Here is a 16,534-nt window from a genome sequence, read left to right as displayed (position 1 = left end):
TACCCAAGTATCGAAAACCCTCTGTGGTTGCCACTACCTTGCATCCCGGGGGGGAGCCGGGGCACCTGGCCCTTGAGGACAGACAGTATTGACTTGCTCCAATTTATTGTATAGCCGGGGTATTTCCCAAAGTTTGTGAATATATTTAGTACCCCGTGTATGGATCTATAGGGGGAGGCTAAGTAAAGTAATATATCATCGGCATATAACGATATCCGGTCATCCTGCCCTTCCGTCCACCTCAACCCTCTCACCAGAACGTCCCGTCTGACCCAGGAGGCTAGCGGTTCCAGCACTAAGGAGAAAATTAGGGGGGATAGGGGACAACCCTGTCTAGTGCCCCTTTTTAGTGAGAACATTTGAGACGTGTAGGTATTTACTCAAACTTGCCCCCGAATATCCGTATATAGCAGCCTCACCCAGCCCGTGAATTTCGGACCAAAGTCCATATGTCTCAGAACTTCAGATAAGTATAGCCATTCGATAGAATCGAACACCATTGAGGCATCAAGGGATAGTACCACTGCGTCTTCCTCAATAAACTCTCGGCGCGCGAGCATGTTATGAAGACGTCGGATATTGAGCGCCGTATTTCTCCCCGGCATAAAGCCAGATTGGTCTGGGTGGACTAATGATGAAATGACCATGACCAAGCATAATGCTAGTACTTTTGCTTGGATTTTCGCTTCCTCGTTGATCAGAGAAATGGGCCGGTAGGAGCCGCAATCGTCAGAGTGTTTCCCCGGCTTTCGGATAACGACGATAGATGCTAGTCGCTGATCCTCTGGTAGGATCCCCGTCTCATAGCTCTCGCCATATATGGCCCGCAAATGAGGCGCCGCCTAGGTGGCAACCATTTTCAGGAATTCTATGGGGATCCCATTAGGCCCCATCGCCTTCCCCGATTAAATTTTACTCATAGCCTGTTGGAATTCGTTGTCTGTCAAGTTTTCATCTAATGCTTCTCTGTCACTATCAGAGAGTGTCAGCAGGTCACTATCCGAGAGGAATTGGCAGGAGTTCTTCGTCATGTATGTGGTGGATGGGGTGTAAATTTGTTCTAGGTGGTCATCGAATGCATCCGCTATATCTTTTGGGTGTATGATCTGCGACCCATCCCTAAGAGTCAACCTAGGCACCCACCTCTCACCGTGTTCCCGCTTCTCCAACCATGCTAATAATTTTCCCGCCATGTCTCCCAGTTCTTACAACCTATTTTTAGTGTGGAGGGTTTGGCCTTCATCTGTTCTCTAACCAGGATCTTAAATTCCTCTTGTTTAAGCATCAGGCGATGCATGACCTCCTCCGAGGGGGTATTGATACTTTCGTCTTCTAATTGCTGGAGTTCACCTTCCAAGTGGACTAGTTGTTGCTGCCTTTTTTTGGTATACCCTACCTTAAGGGCCAGGGCTTGACCCTTCACTACCACCTTAAAGGCATCCCATACGATCTGTGCCGAGTCTACTGACCCCACATTTTCTTTGAAGTAGTTGACGGTCTGTGTGAGTAGTTCCTTTTTGATAGCAGGGATCATTAGTAACCAGGGGCTGAGAGTTATTGTAGCCCGCGGTTGGCAGTCAAAATTTGTAAGTTCAACCCTCACTGGAGAGTGGTCTGAAATACCTCTCGGGAGAGCGTGGGGATTGTGGAGGTGACCGATGGATGCCGAATGTGTTAGGAAATAGTCGATGCGGGATGAACTCTTGTGAGCATTGGAGTAATAAGTATGTTGAATTCCATCTGGCTGTATTGTACGCCACACATCAGTGAGACCTATGGCTGTAGTGAACTCCTCTATATATGTATGGGGTCGGGACAGTGGCCGCTGTGGATATCTATTCCTCCGATCGTCCATAGCCATATTAAAGTCCCCTCCCACTATCAGGGTGCCCATGGGAAGGTCAGCTAATATCTTCCCCAAGTCTACCAGCACCTCTTTACCCAGTGCCAGTGGGAGGTACACCGAGACCACATTGAGCACCCTCCCCTCCCATTGCGCCTCCAATACTGCAAACCTGCCTCATGAGTCCGCCCATGTGTGCGTCGATGTGAGTGCCAGGTTCTTTTTGACCAGGATACCCGTCCCATGGGATCCAGAAGTATAATCAGCGTGTATCAGTAGTTTGTATCCCCACCGTGCAATGGCTTTGCATTTATTGCCCACCAAGTGTGCCTCTTGCAATAACACCAGATCGGGGGCCTGTCGTGTTAAGTATTGCTGCACTATACCCCGTTTAATTTTGTCCCCCATGCCATTCACATTCCAAGTAAGCACGGAGAATGACGCTTCCATATTAACCCCCATCATCTGATGTCTGTACAGATGGACCTAAGAGCCCCATAACTCTCCAGGGCTTGGTGCCTGCAACATGAAGGTGTGGCCCCCAAGCATATATTTGCCAGAACAGATGCAGGCATATACAGCAACACAAATTGCGTCTAACTTCCCTTTAAGGTTACTGTTGATGGTAGAAATTAGACACAACATTATTTGACCTGTGACTTGCATACTCAAACAATCAAAAATCCCCAAACCCACCATCCCAAACTTACATCCCTCCCTCCTCCCTGCCCCCCTGCCTGTGGATTTAGAACTACCTAAACCCCAACTAGGCTGAGTGCCTCTTTACCCCCCTGATTACTCGTAGGTGCTGGCTGGCAGCTCTCGCTCCCTCGCCATAGGCGAAATCTACCGTGTTACTCAATACAATATCTGAGGCCTGCTCTCCGGCATCACCCATGTCCCCTCTCAACTCCGCGGTGCTCAGCTATACACATGCAGACAGTTCAATTTTATCTCCTGGCCTGTATTTGTCCTTTGGTCAAGAGAAGCATTCAGAATTCACCCCCATTTCCCCGACCCCAATAGGTCACTTATCTGCGAACAGTACATGTCTGTCCCAATCCAAGGATCAGTCCGTTCCACTGCGCGTCATCTCTTCCATTTCCACCAGGGACGGGCCTTCTCCCTACTCCGTCCGCTAAGTGGAGTTGTTCGGTCGGAGTCCACCATTTCGTCCCCTGCGCAGGCTGCCAACTCTGCGCCAACCTTCCAACCAGTCCCAGGCATCTTCCAGTGAGGGGAAGAACCACGTCTTACCCTCCGATTCGACCCGTAGCTTCGCCGGAAACAGCATGGCATATTTCACTTCATGATCTCGGAGTTCCTTTTTCACTGCCAGAAAGCTACGTCGTTGGGCCTGGACCTTGCCCATGAAGTCAGGGAAGAATGTGATCACACTATTGTCTAGTTTGAGGGGAAGACTAGCTCGTGCCGTCTGTAATACTATGTCTCGGTCACTATAATTGAAGACACGTGTGATGAGGGGACGTGTGGGGCCCTGGCCTAGGACGCCCCCCTGAGACCCGGTGGACTCTTTCAATAGAAAAGTAACTCGAAAGCCTTTTGGGCTGCAGGTATTTCAGGATCAGATCTTCCGCATAGAGGTCCGCCGCAGGCCCCTCTGCGTGTTCCGGCACACCTAGGATGCGTATGTTATTCCTACGTGCCCTTCCTTAATAGTCGTCCAGCTGTTTTGCCATCACTGCTTGTTGGTCTTGCAGTTCTCTTACTTGTTTTTGGAGTTTGGATGTATCTGTCTGTAGTGCAGTCGTCGTGTTCCCCAGGTCTTTGACTTTGGCATCTATTTTGCAGAAATCTGCAATGAGTAGGGACACTTCCACATTTACATGTGGGCTTCCAGGGAGGTACGTAACCCCGTGATGGCTTCCATTATATCGTGGAGAGTGAGATCCTGCTGTGATTGAGGGCGGCGTCTTTTATCCTCTGCTTCCGTCGGCACTTTGTCCTGCTCGTCCCCTGCCTTGAGGCAAATTTGGCCAGCTTATTTTGGGCCGACGCTTTGGGTCCCTTGCCACTCGCTATGATCGGGCTGCAGTACGGCGAATGTAGTCTACTTGCCAAGACCTGCCCCGGTAGTCTCCGCCTCCTGCGCAGTGGAAAGGACAATCCCACTGGCAGCCTGTCGGGTTTCCCAGGCACTGGCCTCGAGAGGATTTTGGGGTGTTTTGTCTTTTATTTCCACCGTTGAACCTCCGCCGTCTTTTACGTGGTGGGCTCGCAGGGTCTTGGATCACGCCAATGTCCAGTTAAATCCCAAGTCACCCCTCTGGCTTGCAGCAGGGCCCTTATGTTGTAAGTGGGGTGCCGAAGCTCCCAGTCTTCCTTTTCACCTCCTCAGTGTGGTTGTGTCTCCAGCAGTAAGGTCGTTAGTGGGGCTTCTCTTCTTCCAGGAGCACCCGGTCTTGCCCAGGGGCCCCCCTCAACTTGTCTTGTGGGATAGCAGCCCTGCAATGGCCACCAGCGCGTCACCTCCCTCACGCTTGCAGATGCAGTCTTGGTGCTCTCGGAGGGAGGTTGGCGTCCCCAGGGTTCCTCCTCAATTGCCCTACCAGTGTCTCACGTGTGCAGGCTTGCAGCGGAATTGCCGTCAGGCGCTCTGGGTCCACAGTGGGATCACGGGGGGAGGGGGGGGACCACGCACAAGGTCCGCGCTACCTTTCACTGGCCTCACAAGCCCTGCAGGCCGCTCCTGCCGGGGCCTCGATTTCTGCCCGCCTCTACTTGTCGTGCGCTGCTCTGCCTCCGGCCTTTCGCCACCTCCCTTGCGCCTTGATTGCTCCTCAGGAGTTTCTGGGAGCCAGCATTGGGCACAGGGGTTCCGGAGCTCCTCCTCTGTGTTACGCTGCCGCCGCTATCTTCACTGCTGGTCCGCTGCAGTCGCTCGTCTCCTCTGCGTTTCTGTGCACCGCGGAGCCTTGCCGCTCAGCTTTTCAGGTCTCATGGGTGCAGAGACCTATAGACCCTGTGAACCCAGGGTCAGTACACGATTTTAAGCAGGATATATGCCAGATTAGTGGCGAGGGCTTGGGAGACTCGCTAGAGAGCCGCCATTCTCCTCGGCTGCTAGCCCCCCTCCCCCCTCCATGTCACTTATTGACAGTTCAGTAAAGATTTTGGGGAGGTTAATTTTTTATTGCATGCAGACTTGGAATAATATTAACAGTGGTACGGTGGACCAGTGCCTGAACCTGTATTTGGTTGTGGGGAAGTATGCCAGCGCTTGGCACTGCTCACTGTACCTGGCCTTTATTGACCTGCCTACGGCTTTCGACAGGATCAGCCGGGCAAAATTGGGCCTGATTTTATTGGAGCAGGGAGTGGAGGTCCCCCTTATGAATTTCATGTATACCCTGCATGAGATTTTTGGGGCCAGGGTATGTTATGGCCGTACAGGGGAAACTACTGAGGGTTTTTCTCCATCCAGCAAGGTTCACCAGGAGTGTATTGTAACTTCTTTACTCTTTATTATTTATGTTAATGAGTTAAGCAGCCATTTGACTGTAGCCACCAGAGATGTGCCAAAAATAGCTATTGTTTTTGTCCCCTCGCTTTTATATGCGGATAATGCTGTTTTAATGCCACGCACCCCAGGCGCACTGTGGATTTTGATAGTATCATTTGTTGCTTTTATGGGAAATTTAGACATGTCGGCCAATTTTGGGAAGCCCCATATCATGGCATGTGACACTGGGAAAAAGAGCATAGGCTCCCTACAGATTGCAGACCAGTCTTTCAGCTCTGTACAGAACTTTAAGCACCTCAGGGTTACTTTTAGTTAATCAGGCTCCTGGCAGCCGCTGGTAAATTCCGCGTTTTTGAAACTGAGCAGTGGCCGGTTCTTTATTTAACCTTGTGCGCGAGCAGGCCATGGTCAAATCTTTTACTGTCTTAAGGTCTGTAACTTGAAGTGTGTCCCCACTGCTACGTATGGGGTTGGGGTGTAGGGTTTTCATAATGTCTCCCCTGTTCAGGTTGAGAAGAATCGAATATGCATACGGATACTGAATCTCCCACCTACCAGCTCCAGTTGTAATCTGCATTCAGAGCATAATTTGCAATATGTTTTGGACTCCATTAAGTTGGCACCACTTTTGCTGTGGGTTAGGATATGGAGCAGTGCTAGCCATCGTTTTAACACGGAGGTTGTTCTGGACTGCCTTAGCCTTGCAAAGGGTTTGTCAGTTCCTTGGGTGAGGTATATTAATAAGGCTTTCAATGATATTGGTCTCCCAGAAATGTTTGCTGCCCTGGCAAATATAAAGAAGTCCGATAAGGGGCTGGTGAAATCTTGTCACACACAAATTTGTTCCTTACAAAGATTGGAGGGGGGCTTTATTAAGTGCCATCAGCATGATCATTTTATGTTTTTAGCCTTAGTAAAAATGGCTCATTATCTTCAGTTGATACTCACAATGGGAAAGGTTACTACTTTTTAGATTTGGGGCTGGCACAGTGTGGCGTTTACTGTGTTTCCCTGAGGAACCTATGGTCTGGAGGAATCCCCCACCAGTCTGCCCTTGTGGTGGGTCTGCAGAACAATCAGTATTGCATTATATCTTTTTTTGTAAATTTTACCCAAATTTTTTCTTGATGTGTCTTAAACACATCCTGAAACCACTGGCATTCTAGAAATGTACTAATGTCTTATTATATTTACAGTCGTTAGGCAGGCCGAACGTCTGTTATGGTGTATGCTGCTTTTTAGAAATGGCTGTTAAACACAGGAATCCTATGGAAGGTTAATGAGTGTTTTTATGTTTTTCTTCTTAAGTGTAACACTTGTACATTTAAGGGGTTGCTTTTAGATGGTGCAGATGTACTCCATCTTTTCACACGCTGCACTTTTTCGGGGATCAAGCTCCTCTGGACAGAACTCTGTTACCATGTAATCATTCATTTTATTTATTTGTTTTAATGGACGCCACTCCTCCAATGTAAGATATCTGTTCTGCATTCAATTTGACTCTTGTATGATTTCATTTTTAAAATCGATTAAAGAACTTTTGATGATGATTAGAGAGATTATGAGTCTACGTCTAGAGCCACACTTCCCTGGACTCCCACAGGAGTCTAGTTTTCAGTTATGTCTGGGTTTGTTATGTTCCCCTAGATGTCTGCAAGCCTGGGACCAAAAACAAAGGTGCCCACCTATCTATCGCAAAACTACATAGTTATGCGTGGGAGTCACCTGCGTTTTCTGTTCTGGGGTCACCGGCCATCTAGGGAAACCTACCCAACCCAGACATTTCTGAAAACTAAACACAAGGGGGGGCCAGGGAGGTGCAGCTTGTGTGGATCTCCCACTATTTTCCTACCCAGAATCCCCTGCAAACCTCAAATTTAGCTAAACAAATCAAATTTTTCTCACATTTCTGTGTGGGATCACGGCCCGGCACAAATTTCCTACCACCCAGTGTTCCCCTCAGTGCCCCGATCAAAATGATACCTCACTTGTGTGGGTTTCCAATGCAGAGCCAGCCTAAAACGTATATAAAAAATATATAGCGCTCGGACCTCGCTCTGCAATTACTTCAATTTCTACGTTTTTGTCCCACCCACATATGGGAGGTATAATTTTATTCGCGAGTCCAGGGGAACGCTGGGTTGTAGGAAAGTTGTGCCGGCGCGGTGACCCCACACAGAAATGTGAGAAAAATTTGATTTGTTTAGCTAAATGTGAGGTTTGCAGGGGATTCTGGGTATGAAAATGTTGGTTGATCCACGCAAGCCGCACATCCCTGAACTCCCCGGGTGTCTAGTTTTTTTTTTAAATGCCTGGGTTTGGTAGGTTTCCCTAGATGGCCAATGAGCCTGGGACTAAAAACACTGGTGACTCCCTCTCAAAACCAGTTATTTTTGCGAATGACAATTTTGAAGTCTCAACAGTACGTTTTGGTCCTTTTCCTGTCGCGGGCGCTAGGCCTACCCACACAAGTGAGGTACCATTTTTATCGGGGGACCTCTGGGAACGCTAGGTGGTAGGAAAATTGTGACGATCCGGTGATCCCACAACTCTGCCACACAGAATAGTGAGTAAAATGTGTTGTTTTTTTTTTTAGCTAAATTTGAGGTTTGCATGTGATTCTGGGTAGGAAAATGTAGGGAGATCCACGCAAGCCGCATCTCCCTGAACTCGCCTGGGTGTCTAGTTTTCAGAAATGTGTGGGTCTGGTAGGTTTCCCTAGATGGCTGCTGAACCCGGGACCAAAAACCCAGGTGACTCCCTCGCAAATCCAGGTAGTTTTGCAATCGATAATTTTGAAGTCTCCACAGTATGTTTTTGGTTATTTCCTGTTGCAGACACTAGGCCTACCCACTAACATGAGGGACCGTTTTTTTTAATGAGACTTGTGAGGAATGCTGGCTGTGTGGGTGGAGGTTTCTGGTTCCCCCCTGATTTCAGAACTTTCCATCACAGAAAAGTGAGGAAAAATAGTTTTTTTTTTTGTTGTTTTACAAAATGGGACGTTTGCAAGGGATTCTGGGTAACAGAACCTGGTGAGAGCCACACAAGTAACCCCATCCTGAATTCACCTGGGTGTTTAGTTTTCAAAAATGTACAGGTTTGCTAGGTTTCCCAAGGTGCCAGCGGAGCAAGGATCCAAAATCCACAGCTAGGCACATTGTGAAAGAAGGGTAATTTTTCATTGGAAAAATGCGATTTGCCCAAGTTGCGTTATGGGCCATTTCCTTTCAAGGGCAGTAGACCTACCCACACTAGTGAGGTACCATTTTTATCGGGAGACTTGGGAGAATGTAGGGTGGGTGAAAGTTTGTGGCTTCCTGCAGATTCCTGAACTTTCCATCACAGAAAAGTGAGGAAAATGTGTTTTTGTTTAAAAAGTTTGAGGTTTGCAGGGGATTCTGGGTAACGGAACCTGGTGAGACCCACAAAAGTCACCACATTCTGGATTTCCCTGGGTGTCTAGTTTTTAAAAATGTACAGGTTTGCTAGGTTTCCCTAGGTGCCAGCAGAGCCAGGGTCCAAAATCCACAGCTAGACACATTGCAAAAAAAAGGGTCTGTTTTCACTGGAAAAATGTGATATGCCCAAGTTGCGTTTTGAGCTGTTTCCAGCCGCAGGCACTAGGCCTACCCAAACAAGTGAGGCACAGTTTTAACAGAAGCGTGTGGTGTCCTGAGCCTTCTTGTCATCCACATTCTACAAACCCTAAAAAATGTAGGACTTAAGGTTAATCCAAACAAAGGCCACTTGGCCAACAAACAAGTAAAATACGTGGGCTACTTATTAGGAAAAGGGCTCATCCAGCCCCAAGCGGAGAAGGTGATGCTATCTTCCAAGTACCTTTCCTCAAAACTAAAAGAGATCTACGAGCATTTTTGCGTTGATGGGTTATTACCAGATGTATATTCCAAGATTTTCCCACTGGGCCACTCCTTTAACTGATCTATTCAAACAAACCAGAGAATCTGAAATAGAGTTAAGGGATTCCTCTCCCAACATCTTAAATGCTTTTTTTTTTCTTCAAAACTCTTTTTATTAAGTCAGGAAATATAGTAATTGTAGACAGTACAAAATCAGTATAGTATACAAGTACCCATTTATCGAATATTGAGCAGGTGACTATTACATGCTTATAGTAAAACAAAAAATTGAACCAGTTGGGCCTGTAAACGACAGCCCTGAACATTTCAAAACCCTGTGTCATATACTGCAAAACAATAACTCAGTCAAGCCCCTCCAGCCCTTCCACCCGCATCATAGCTAACTGTACATTGTAACAACCCAATGTATTTTCGATTTCGGCTGGGTGTGGCGAGGGTGGTTCCAATACAAGGCCCCCTATAGTTGGCCCATCTTTTGCATATCTTAAAGTGTTTCTGAGGGCACCTTTGCGCTTTAAAGATGGGTAGTTCCTGCCCCATACACCAATCAAGACCCTCCCTCCAGGCATGCAATTTGAGTGGAGACGGATCCTTCCACGCCTTCACAATATTCCTCTTGGCCAGGGTAAGACCTAAGAACAATAAATGCCTTTTATAAATGTTGTTCCCAATTTCGTCTGTAATATGCAGGAGAACCAACCTAGGCGAATGAGGTATAACCCAGCCCAACACCTCAGACAAACATCGAAGAACCCCCCCTCCAGGCCCGACCCAGCGAATCACAGCTCCAAACAGTACGCAATAGTGTACCCTCTGCGCCATCATATCTTAAGCACCTGGGGGAGTCGATTAGTCCCGCTCTCCAAAGCCGGTATCAAGTGAAATAAGTATGATGTAAGTACTTGAATTGAATGAACCTAAGACTGGATGCAATTGCCGCGTATCTTGGCGACTCCAGGGCTTCTCTCCAGTTATCACTGTCCAGGGAACCCAAGTCTGTCTGCCATTTCTCACGAAGGGGATAAAAGTGTTGTGGTTAGGTTTGTCACTAGCGTTTGGTAGGTCTTTGTTGTTTTTTGGTCCCCAAAGTCTCCCATAAACACTTTAGCCTCAACAGGGTTGAATTCGGGAAGGGAGTCCAGGTGAGCTATATATGGGGTTAAGACATGTCGCAGATGTAAGTACCTGTAAAATTGCATATGGGGCACATCATATTCATGCCTAAGATCCTGAAACGATTTCAACGTGGTTCCATGCATAACGTCTCCCAGGGTAGATATACCTATAGCGTCCCATTGTTTAAAACCGACCAGCGTGGTTACCTGTGGCATAAGGCCTCTTTGTCAGAGGGGGGGGTCTCCCCCGTCCACCACCACAGCCAACCCATCCACCACAGCGAATCGGTCAACAAACAACTCGAGTAGCAGGCAGTAGCTTGCGTTGCTCCCTCTGCGTGTAGAGCAATTGGTGTGGCAACATGTCCCCCATCAGCCATTTCTCAATCCGGTATGCCGGATCATTGCTAATACCATATCACCAGTCATTTAAAACTAGAAGGTGGTAGGCTGCATGCTATGATTGGATATCCGGTGTCGCGATACGTCCACAATAGGTTGATTGGAAGCATGTCTTAAGACACACCCTAGCAGCTTGATTGTGCCACAAAAATCTGCTGAGCCTAGAGTTCAGCTGTCGGAACCAGGAGGGCGCTATCAGAAAGAGGTGATTCTGTAGTTCGTATAGGAGACGCGGACGGGATACCATTTTAAATATGGCTGATCTGCCCAGTGTAGCGAGGGGCATAGGCAACCACGACTCCATCTCGGCCTGTATGCGCGTCCAGATAGGGGCTATGTTCCTTTCCCATGAAATCGATTGGGTGTCTGAGATGTACACCCCAAGTTATTTGAAACACGTGGTAGCCACCGTAACCTCCACCGTCCAGGCGCCATATCTCGGCCCCCACATATCCGCCACATTATAGATTTCCTAGTGTTCATATATAAGCCCGTATGCTGGCCAAAAATCTGCATTATGCGGAGGATGCGCGGTCCCATCCGATGCGGGTCCGTAAGAAAAAACAGGACTTCGTCACCTTAGAGAGCGATCTGATCCGAGAACCCTCCAGGCCATTCAAAGCCCTTAACCTGGGCATCGATACGAACCCATGCGGCCAATGGTTTCATGGCTAGAGCAAATAAATACGGGGAGAGGGGGAAACCCTGACGGGTACTGCATCCCATGGGGAAAGGAGCAGATACTGCACCATCTATTCGGACAGAGGCCGAAACGTCTGTGTATAGGAGTTTAATATATGACAGTCGAGGGCCAAAGTTCAAACGCTGTAAGGGAGCGAACAAATACGTCCAGCCTAGCAAGTCGAATGCCCTGTTGATATCCGCTGGGAGCAGGGCCGTCGGGCCCTCGAGGTGATCAATGACCGCAATCGCATTATTTACCAGTCTGATGTTGTGACGGGTAGCCCGCTGGGGCATAAAGCCGGCCTGGTCCGGATGAACCAGTTCTGGCATATGCAGGAGAATGCGGTTGGCCATTGCTTTGGCCAAGAGCTTGGCCTCAACATTCAACAAAGAACTTGGACGATATGAGGAGTATAGTTCTGGGGGCGGACCCTGCCTGAGAAAGACTGCGATTTAAGCGTGCCGCCAATCCGGTGGAAGCATCCTATCTTCAAGGTTTGCATGTACCGCTCCCAAGTAGCGAGGGAGGAATTGGGTCTGAAATGACTTTAAAAAACTCACAGTGGAAGCCGTTTGGGCCCGGCGCCTTCCCTGACCGTAGGTCGACCAGTGCCACACTCAACGCGTCCACCGTCAGTGGAGCATCCAAGTCTCCCCTCACAGCGTCCAAGAGGGCCTTGGGAGGCAAGTCGTCAAGGTATTGCTGAATCAGGGGTTCTGGGAGAGCGTCCCTAGGTGCATAGAGCTCCGTATAGTATGTTGCAAAGCTAGCAGCAATTCGCGTGCGGTCCGTGAGCATTTGGCCCTCCCCATCTAGAATCCCCAGTACACTAACTGGGCGAAGAGCGCGCTGGCACAAGCGGTGCAGAAGAGACCTGGATTTGTCACCCTATTGATAAATTCTACTGCGGAATGCCAGCCAAGCCTGTCAGGCCTCGTCATGCAGTGTGTCCGCATAGGTTTGCTGAAGCAGAAGCAGCAGGCCATGGTTGGACACACTGTGCTCGCCCCTACATGTCCAATCTAATAGTATGATCTGGGCCTCGGTGTGGAGCAGGGCCTCCCAGCGTTTTGTCCGCTGAGCGGCACAATATGCAATATCGACCCCCCCTGATGGTGGGCTTCATAGCCTCCCAGAGACGTGGCTGGTGAGTCCAACGTGCCCGAGTTGTCAGCAAAATATGTTGAGTGCCTGATGGAGGTGTGACGTGTATTGCGGGTCCTGGAGATGCCACGGAGACAGGCGCCATTGAAAATGAGGGCGCGCCACCTCTAGACGCAGTGATACGGCCACAGGAGAGTGGTCCGATAAACCTCTAGGTAGGATGTCAGTCACAGCAATTCGGGAATAATAGGAGTGTAGTATGAATATATAATCTAATCTGGAAAAAGAGTCATGGACGGCTGAATACTACGTGTAGCCATGCGTGCCTGGATGCAGATGCCTCCATGTGTCCAACCACCCCATATCCCCCACTAGCATATGTAGCCTCGTATTTCTAGGTACCTCGGGTGCTGTGCTCAACCTCCACCTGTCCTGCGCCACATCATTCCAGTCTCCACCGATGTTGGAGAGACCTAAGGGCATTTCTAATAGTAATGTCGTCTGTCGCTCAACAAATGAGTCAAATGAGAGTTGGGGGGGGGGGGGGGCGTATACGCTGCCCAGGAGAATGGCCTCTCCATGTAATGTCCCTAACACGAAAACGTATCTGCCTTGGGGGTCAGTTCATGTCTTAGAGTGTAGATAAGGCACTCAGTGGTGAACGAGCATGGCCACCCCTCTGGAACCTCTAGCGAAGCCCGCATGATAGACTTGTACATAGCCTTAGCGAGCAAGGCACAGCGCCTTAGTACCCATAAGATGGATCTCCTGTAGTAGGAGAACATTGGCCGATGTGCGTTTGGCCTGCCGGTCTGGCCAGACTCTACTAGCCCATTGGTCTGAGCGGCCGGCAGTAACTGGGAGGCTGGGCATGTTCTCTACTGGGCTGCACAGCCTAGCAGAGAACATGCCAAGTGGGCATGACTGTTTGGACGACCCCAGAGGGCCGACCAAGCCGTCATTTGCACGAAGGGAGGGGGTGTAAACCACTCCTGCTCCCTCTGATGTTGGGGAGCCCCTATCCGCCCTGCCTGACCTGGCTGGAGTCGGAGTCCCACTAAGAAAAATAAAATTATAATACCTTCTTGTTACTATCGTTTTATTTTTATTTTACACTGTTCAAGTGGGATGGAGTGTGAAGCGGAATCTGGATGATGGGGCGGGTGAGGAAGCTGGAGGAGATGAGTGGTGGTTGCAGCCTCTCCATCCGTGGACTCACCTTCCACAACTCGGGAGGGTTGTGGCTATAACGGTGTGTGAACAAACCTAGCCATTCCAATTAGGAAAAGGGGGATGCATGCTAGGGGAGGGAAAGGGTAGATTTCAACTACCCAGAACCTCTGCTAAGACACTTGGGGAAACGCTGGGCTTGGGAAGCGGTAACCACGGTGTGAGGGCACTTGGGACATAACCATAAAATAGGGGCATGTCCATTCACTGTTTATTTTCTTTTTAAATCTCCCAACCACCTCCATTTTAACCTAGCGGTATGAGATTCAACAAAAGGGGAAGAGACGAGTGAGTCTCGATCATATCTCTGTGAGGAAGGGAACAGTAAATGGAGAAATCACAGGCACTAAAAGAAAACGGAGTGCAAATAACAAAAGCCTCCTCGAACAAATAAGGGCATCCCACCTGGTAAGTCCACCAGCATTTAATGGGATGAACAGTGGAGCACAGTGTGGAAGCGGATAACTTAGCTCCCATTTCTTTCCTTTGTTGCTGTAAACAAAATTACTTATTATACGTTATTTCTCCCGCTGCTCCCCATCAAGCCTTACTCGTATGTAAACCCAGTGCTCATGAGAATCCTATATTGCTGCCTTCCTCAAAAGTGTTTTTATCCTGCTTACCTTGACCAAAGTTCTGATAAAAGGATATCCTGTTGCCATTGTACTTGATATCTTGCTACTTGCTTTCCAATAGTCTTCTGGTCTTATTGATTTCATGTTGAGTTGGATCATATTCTTGAAGGTGCACCTGTCATTGTGTTTTGTCAGCATTTAGTGAGCTCGACCAGGTTGTATTTCCACTAGAGCAATGTTTTATGTAAACAGTTTCGATATCAACTTCTCCAGTAAGAGGTCCATTGGATATGTTTGTGAGTCTTCCGACAAGTTCAAGTAGTTAGACATTTTCCTTTTGAATCTGTCCTCGTGATCCATTAACTTCTCTTCCTGCTGTTCCACTGATATTTGTTTCTCTATTTGCCTTTTCTTGGTTATCGTCACATCCTCTACTTGGGATATTCTATATTAGCTTCAGTTGTATACTTTTGCTTCTTGATTATTTATTTCTGTTTCTGTTTTCTGTGATGGCCTAACCATATATTTTCATGTCTTTGTTTGATAACATCCAATAGTATGCCTCAGAATTGCGGGGTGTCTGGGCCTAGTGCAGATTTCCCCATTCATATGTCCTGTCCACTTGAGTGTTTGCCATTTTAGTGTTGCAGTCTTTTACTGTGTTGTGTTTTTTGGAATGGATGTATGATGCCCTTGCATCATCAGCACCCTCGTCTATTATTGTAATCTTATCTCGCTTGGTGCTAAGTTTAAGAAAAATCACCTCTGCAGATTAAACTTGAGTACAATTTTCATTTTTGTAATTTGGTACTATCCCCCACTCCTGGTATGTAACTGCAGTTTCAATTGTGTAGTGTGTATATATACATTGAAGATGTCTTCTAACAACAAGGTCATTTAACACCTCACACCCACTGACCATAGCGGTGCCTCTCAGTGAAGGTGCATTTGTCAAATCTCCCGAAGTTGTAATTGACTTATTGACTTATTTGTTCTATGCCTGAAGCAACTGTCTATTGTTTCTATGCTTCTAGTCCCCAGTGAAACCGTCTGTTTCAGCTTGGCCCTACATGCACCTTGCAGCACTTTGCCAAGACTCTGAAGTCTGATTTTGTTTAGGTGATCTGGTAGATCAGTAACTAGAGAGGGGCTATTCCTCTCAGCTTTTACACCTTTCTAACATGGCCACCGCTTTACTCTTCCCTGCCGGTGGCCATGTTGAGTTCCAGGTCTCACTGCCAAGGTCGGCCCTGTGGTGCTATGCCATCTCTGCATCGCTGCATGCAGGAGTCCAGACCCAAGACCTTCACAGGAGGCTTGCCCACTCCTCTGGGCCTGGAGCCCCTTGTCCTGGCCGCCTTCTCCTTGAGGTCTGTTCTCTCTTTCTTGAGGTAGGGGACGAAGCATTCTCAAACCTGCAGCAGTCTGACCCCACTCCCCAGCAGTGCACCGCCTTCTCACAGCAGTCAGCAATATAGCACTCTTGGCTTCCTTCCCAACTCCGCCTGATTTGGTGGACCAGAGCCTTTCGCTACCCTCCAGTCATCTTGCTGGGATTCAAGATTGTTCCAGTGAATATTAGACTGCTCTATAATGATAAAGGAAGTGGGGTCGGAAAGGCATTTATTGTGGCAGCTGCTACCAGTGCTGTCTGTACCTCTTGTATTTGTACTATTGTGTTTTTCCTCATGCACATCTGTTATTATTTGACAGAGCATCTCTGTTCTTGTGACTCGAGCTGATGACCTGCTGAAAAGTGAATTAAATATGGTTCAACTTTATAAGGTCCATCTTAAATGTAAGCCTTTAATGTAATGTCTCCCCTTCTGTCATCTTCAGGAAGTTGAAACCGAGCAGTACTACGCACTGTTCCTGCCGGCATTAAAAGAACGAGGATATGATGGGTTCTTTTCCCCAAAGTCACGTGCCAAAATCATGTGTGAGCAGGAAAAAAAGCATGTGGATGGCTGTGCAATATTTTTCAAAGTCGAAAAGTGAGTTTTAAATGTAATCATCTTTATTTTTGATATCTGCCTTGTTATAGCTGACATTCATATACTACTGAAAAATATTCTTTTTCACATGAAGCTTATGATTAGGGCTCCCAGTTTTCCGAAAATAGGTCTTCTTTGGTTGATTTTTGTCTACGGTCAATCATGAGTGCCAGGTCAGTAGGTACACAGATTGAGAGGTAGGGGAGATGAGAAAAGAC

At 48.0% G+C, this 16,534-nt stretch overlaps 1 protein-coding gene across 1 annotated transcript in view; it reads left to right on the top strand.

Moving 5' to 3' along the window:
- Window positions 1–16,534, top strand: part of CNOT6L (CCR4-NOT transcription complex subunit 6 like) — an 844,987-nt gene that overhangs the window by 443,636 nt on the left and 384,817 nt on the right. The window contains exon 8 of the mRNA XM_085640943.1: window positions 16,162–16,316. Coding sequence (XP_085497069.1) covers window positions 16,162–16,316 — 155 coding nt within the window. The remainder of the gene's footprint in view (window positions 1–16,161; window positions 16,317–16,534) is intronic.

Source organism: Triturus cristatus, chromosome 2_2 (assembly GCF_964204655.1).
Source record: "Triturus cristatus chromosome 2_2, aTriCri1.1, whole genome shotgun sequence".
Classification (NCBI taxonomy): Eukaryota; Metazoa; Chordata; class Amphibia; order Caudata; family Salamandridae; genus Triturus; species Triturus cristatus.
Note: the sequence above shows the minus strand (reverse complement) of the source record. Positions and strands in the feature narration are given on the sequence as shown.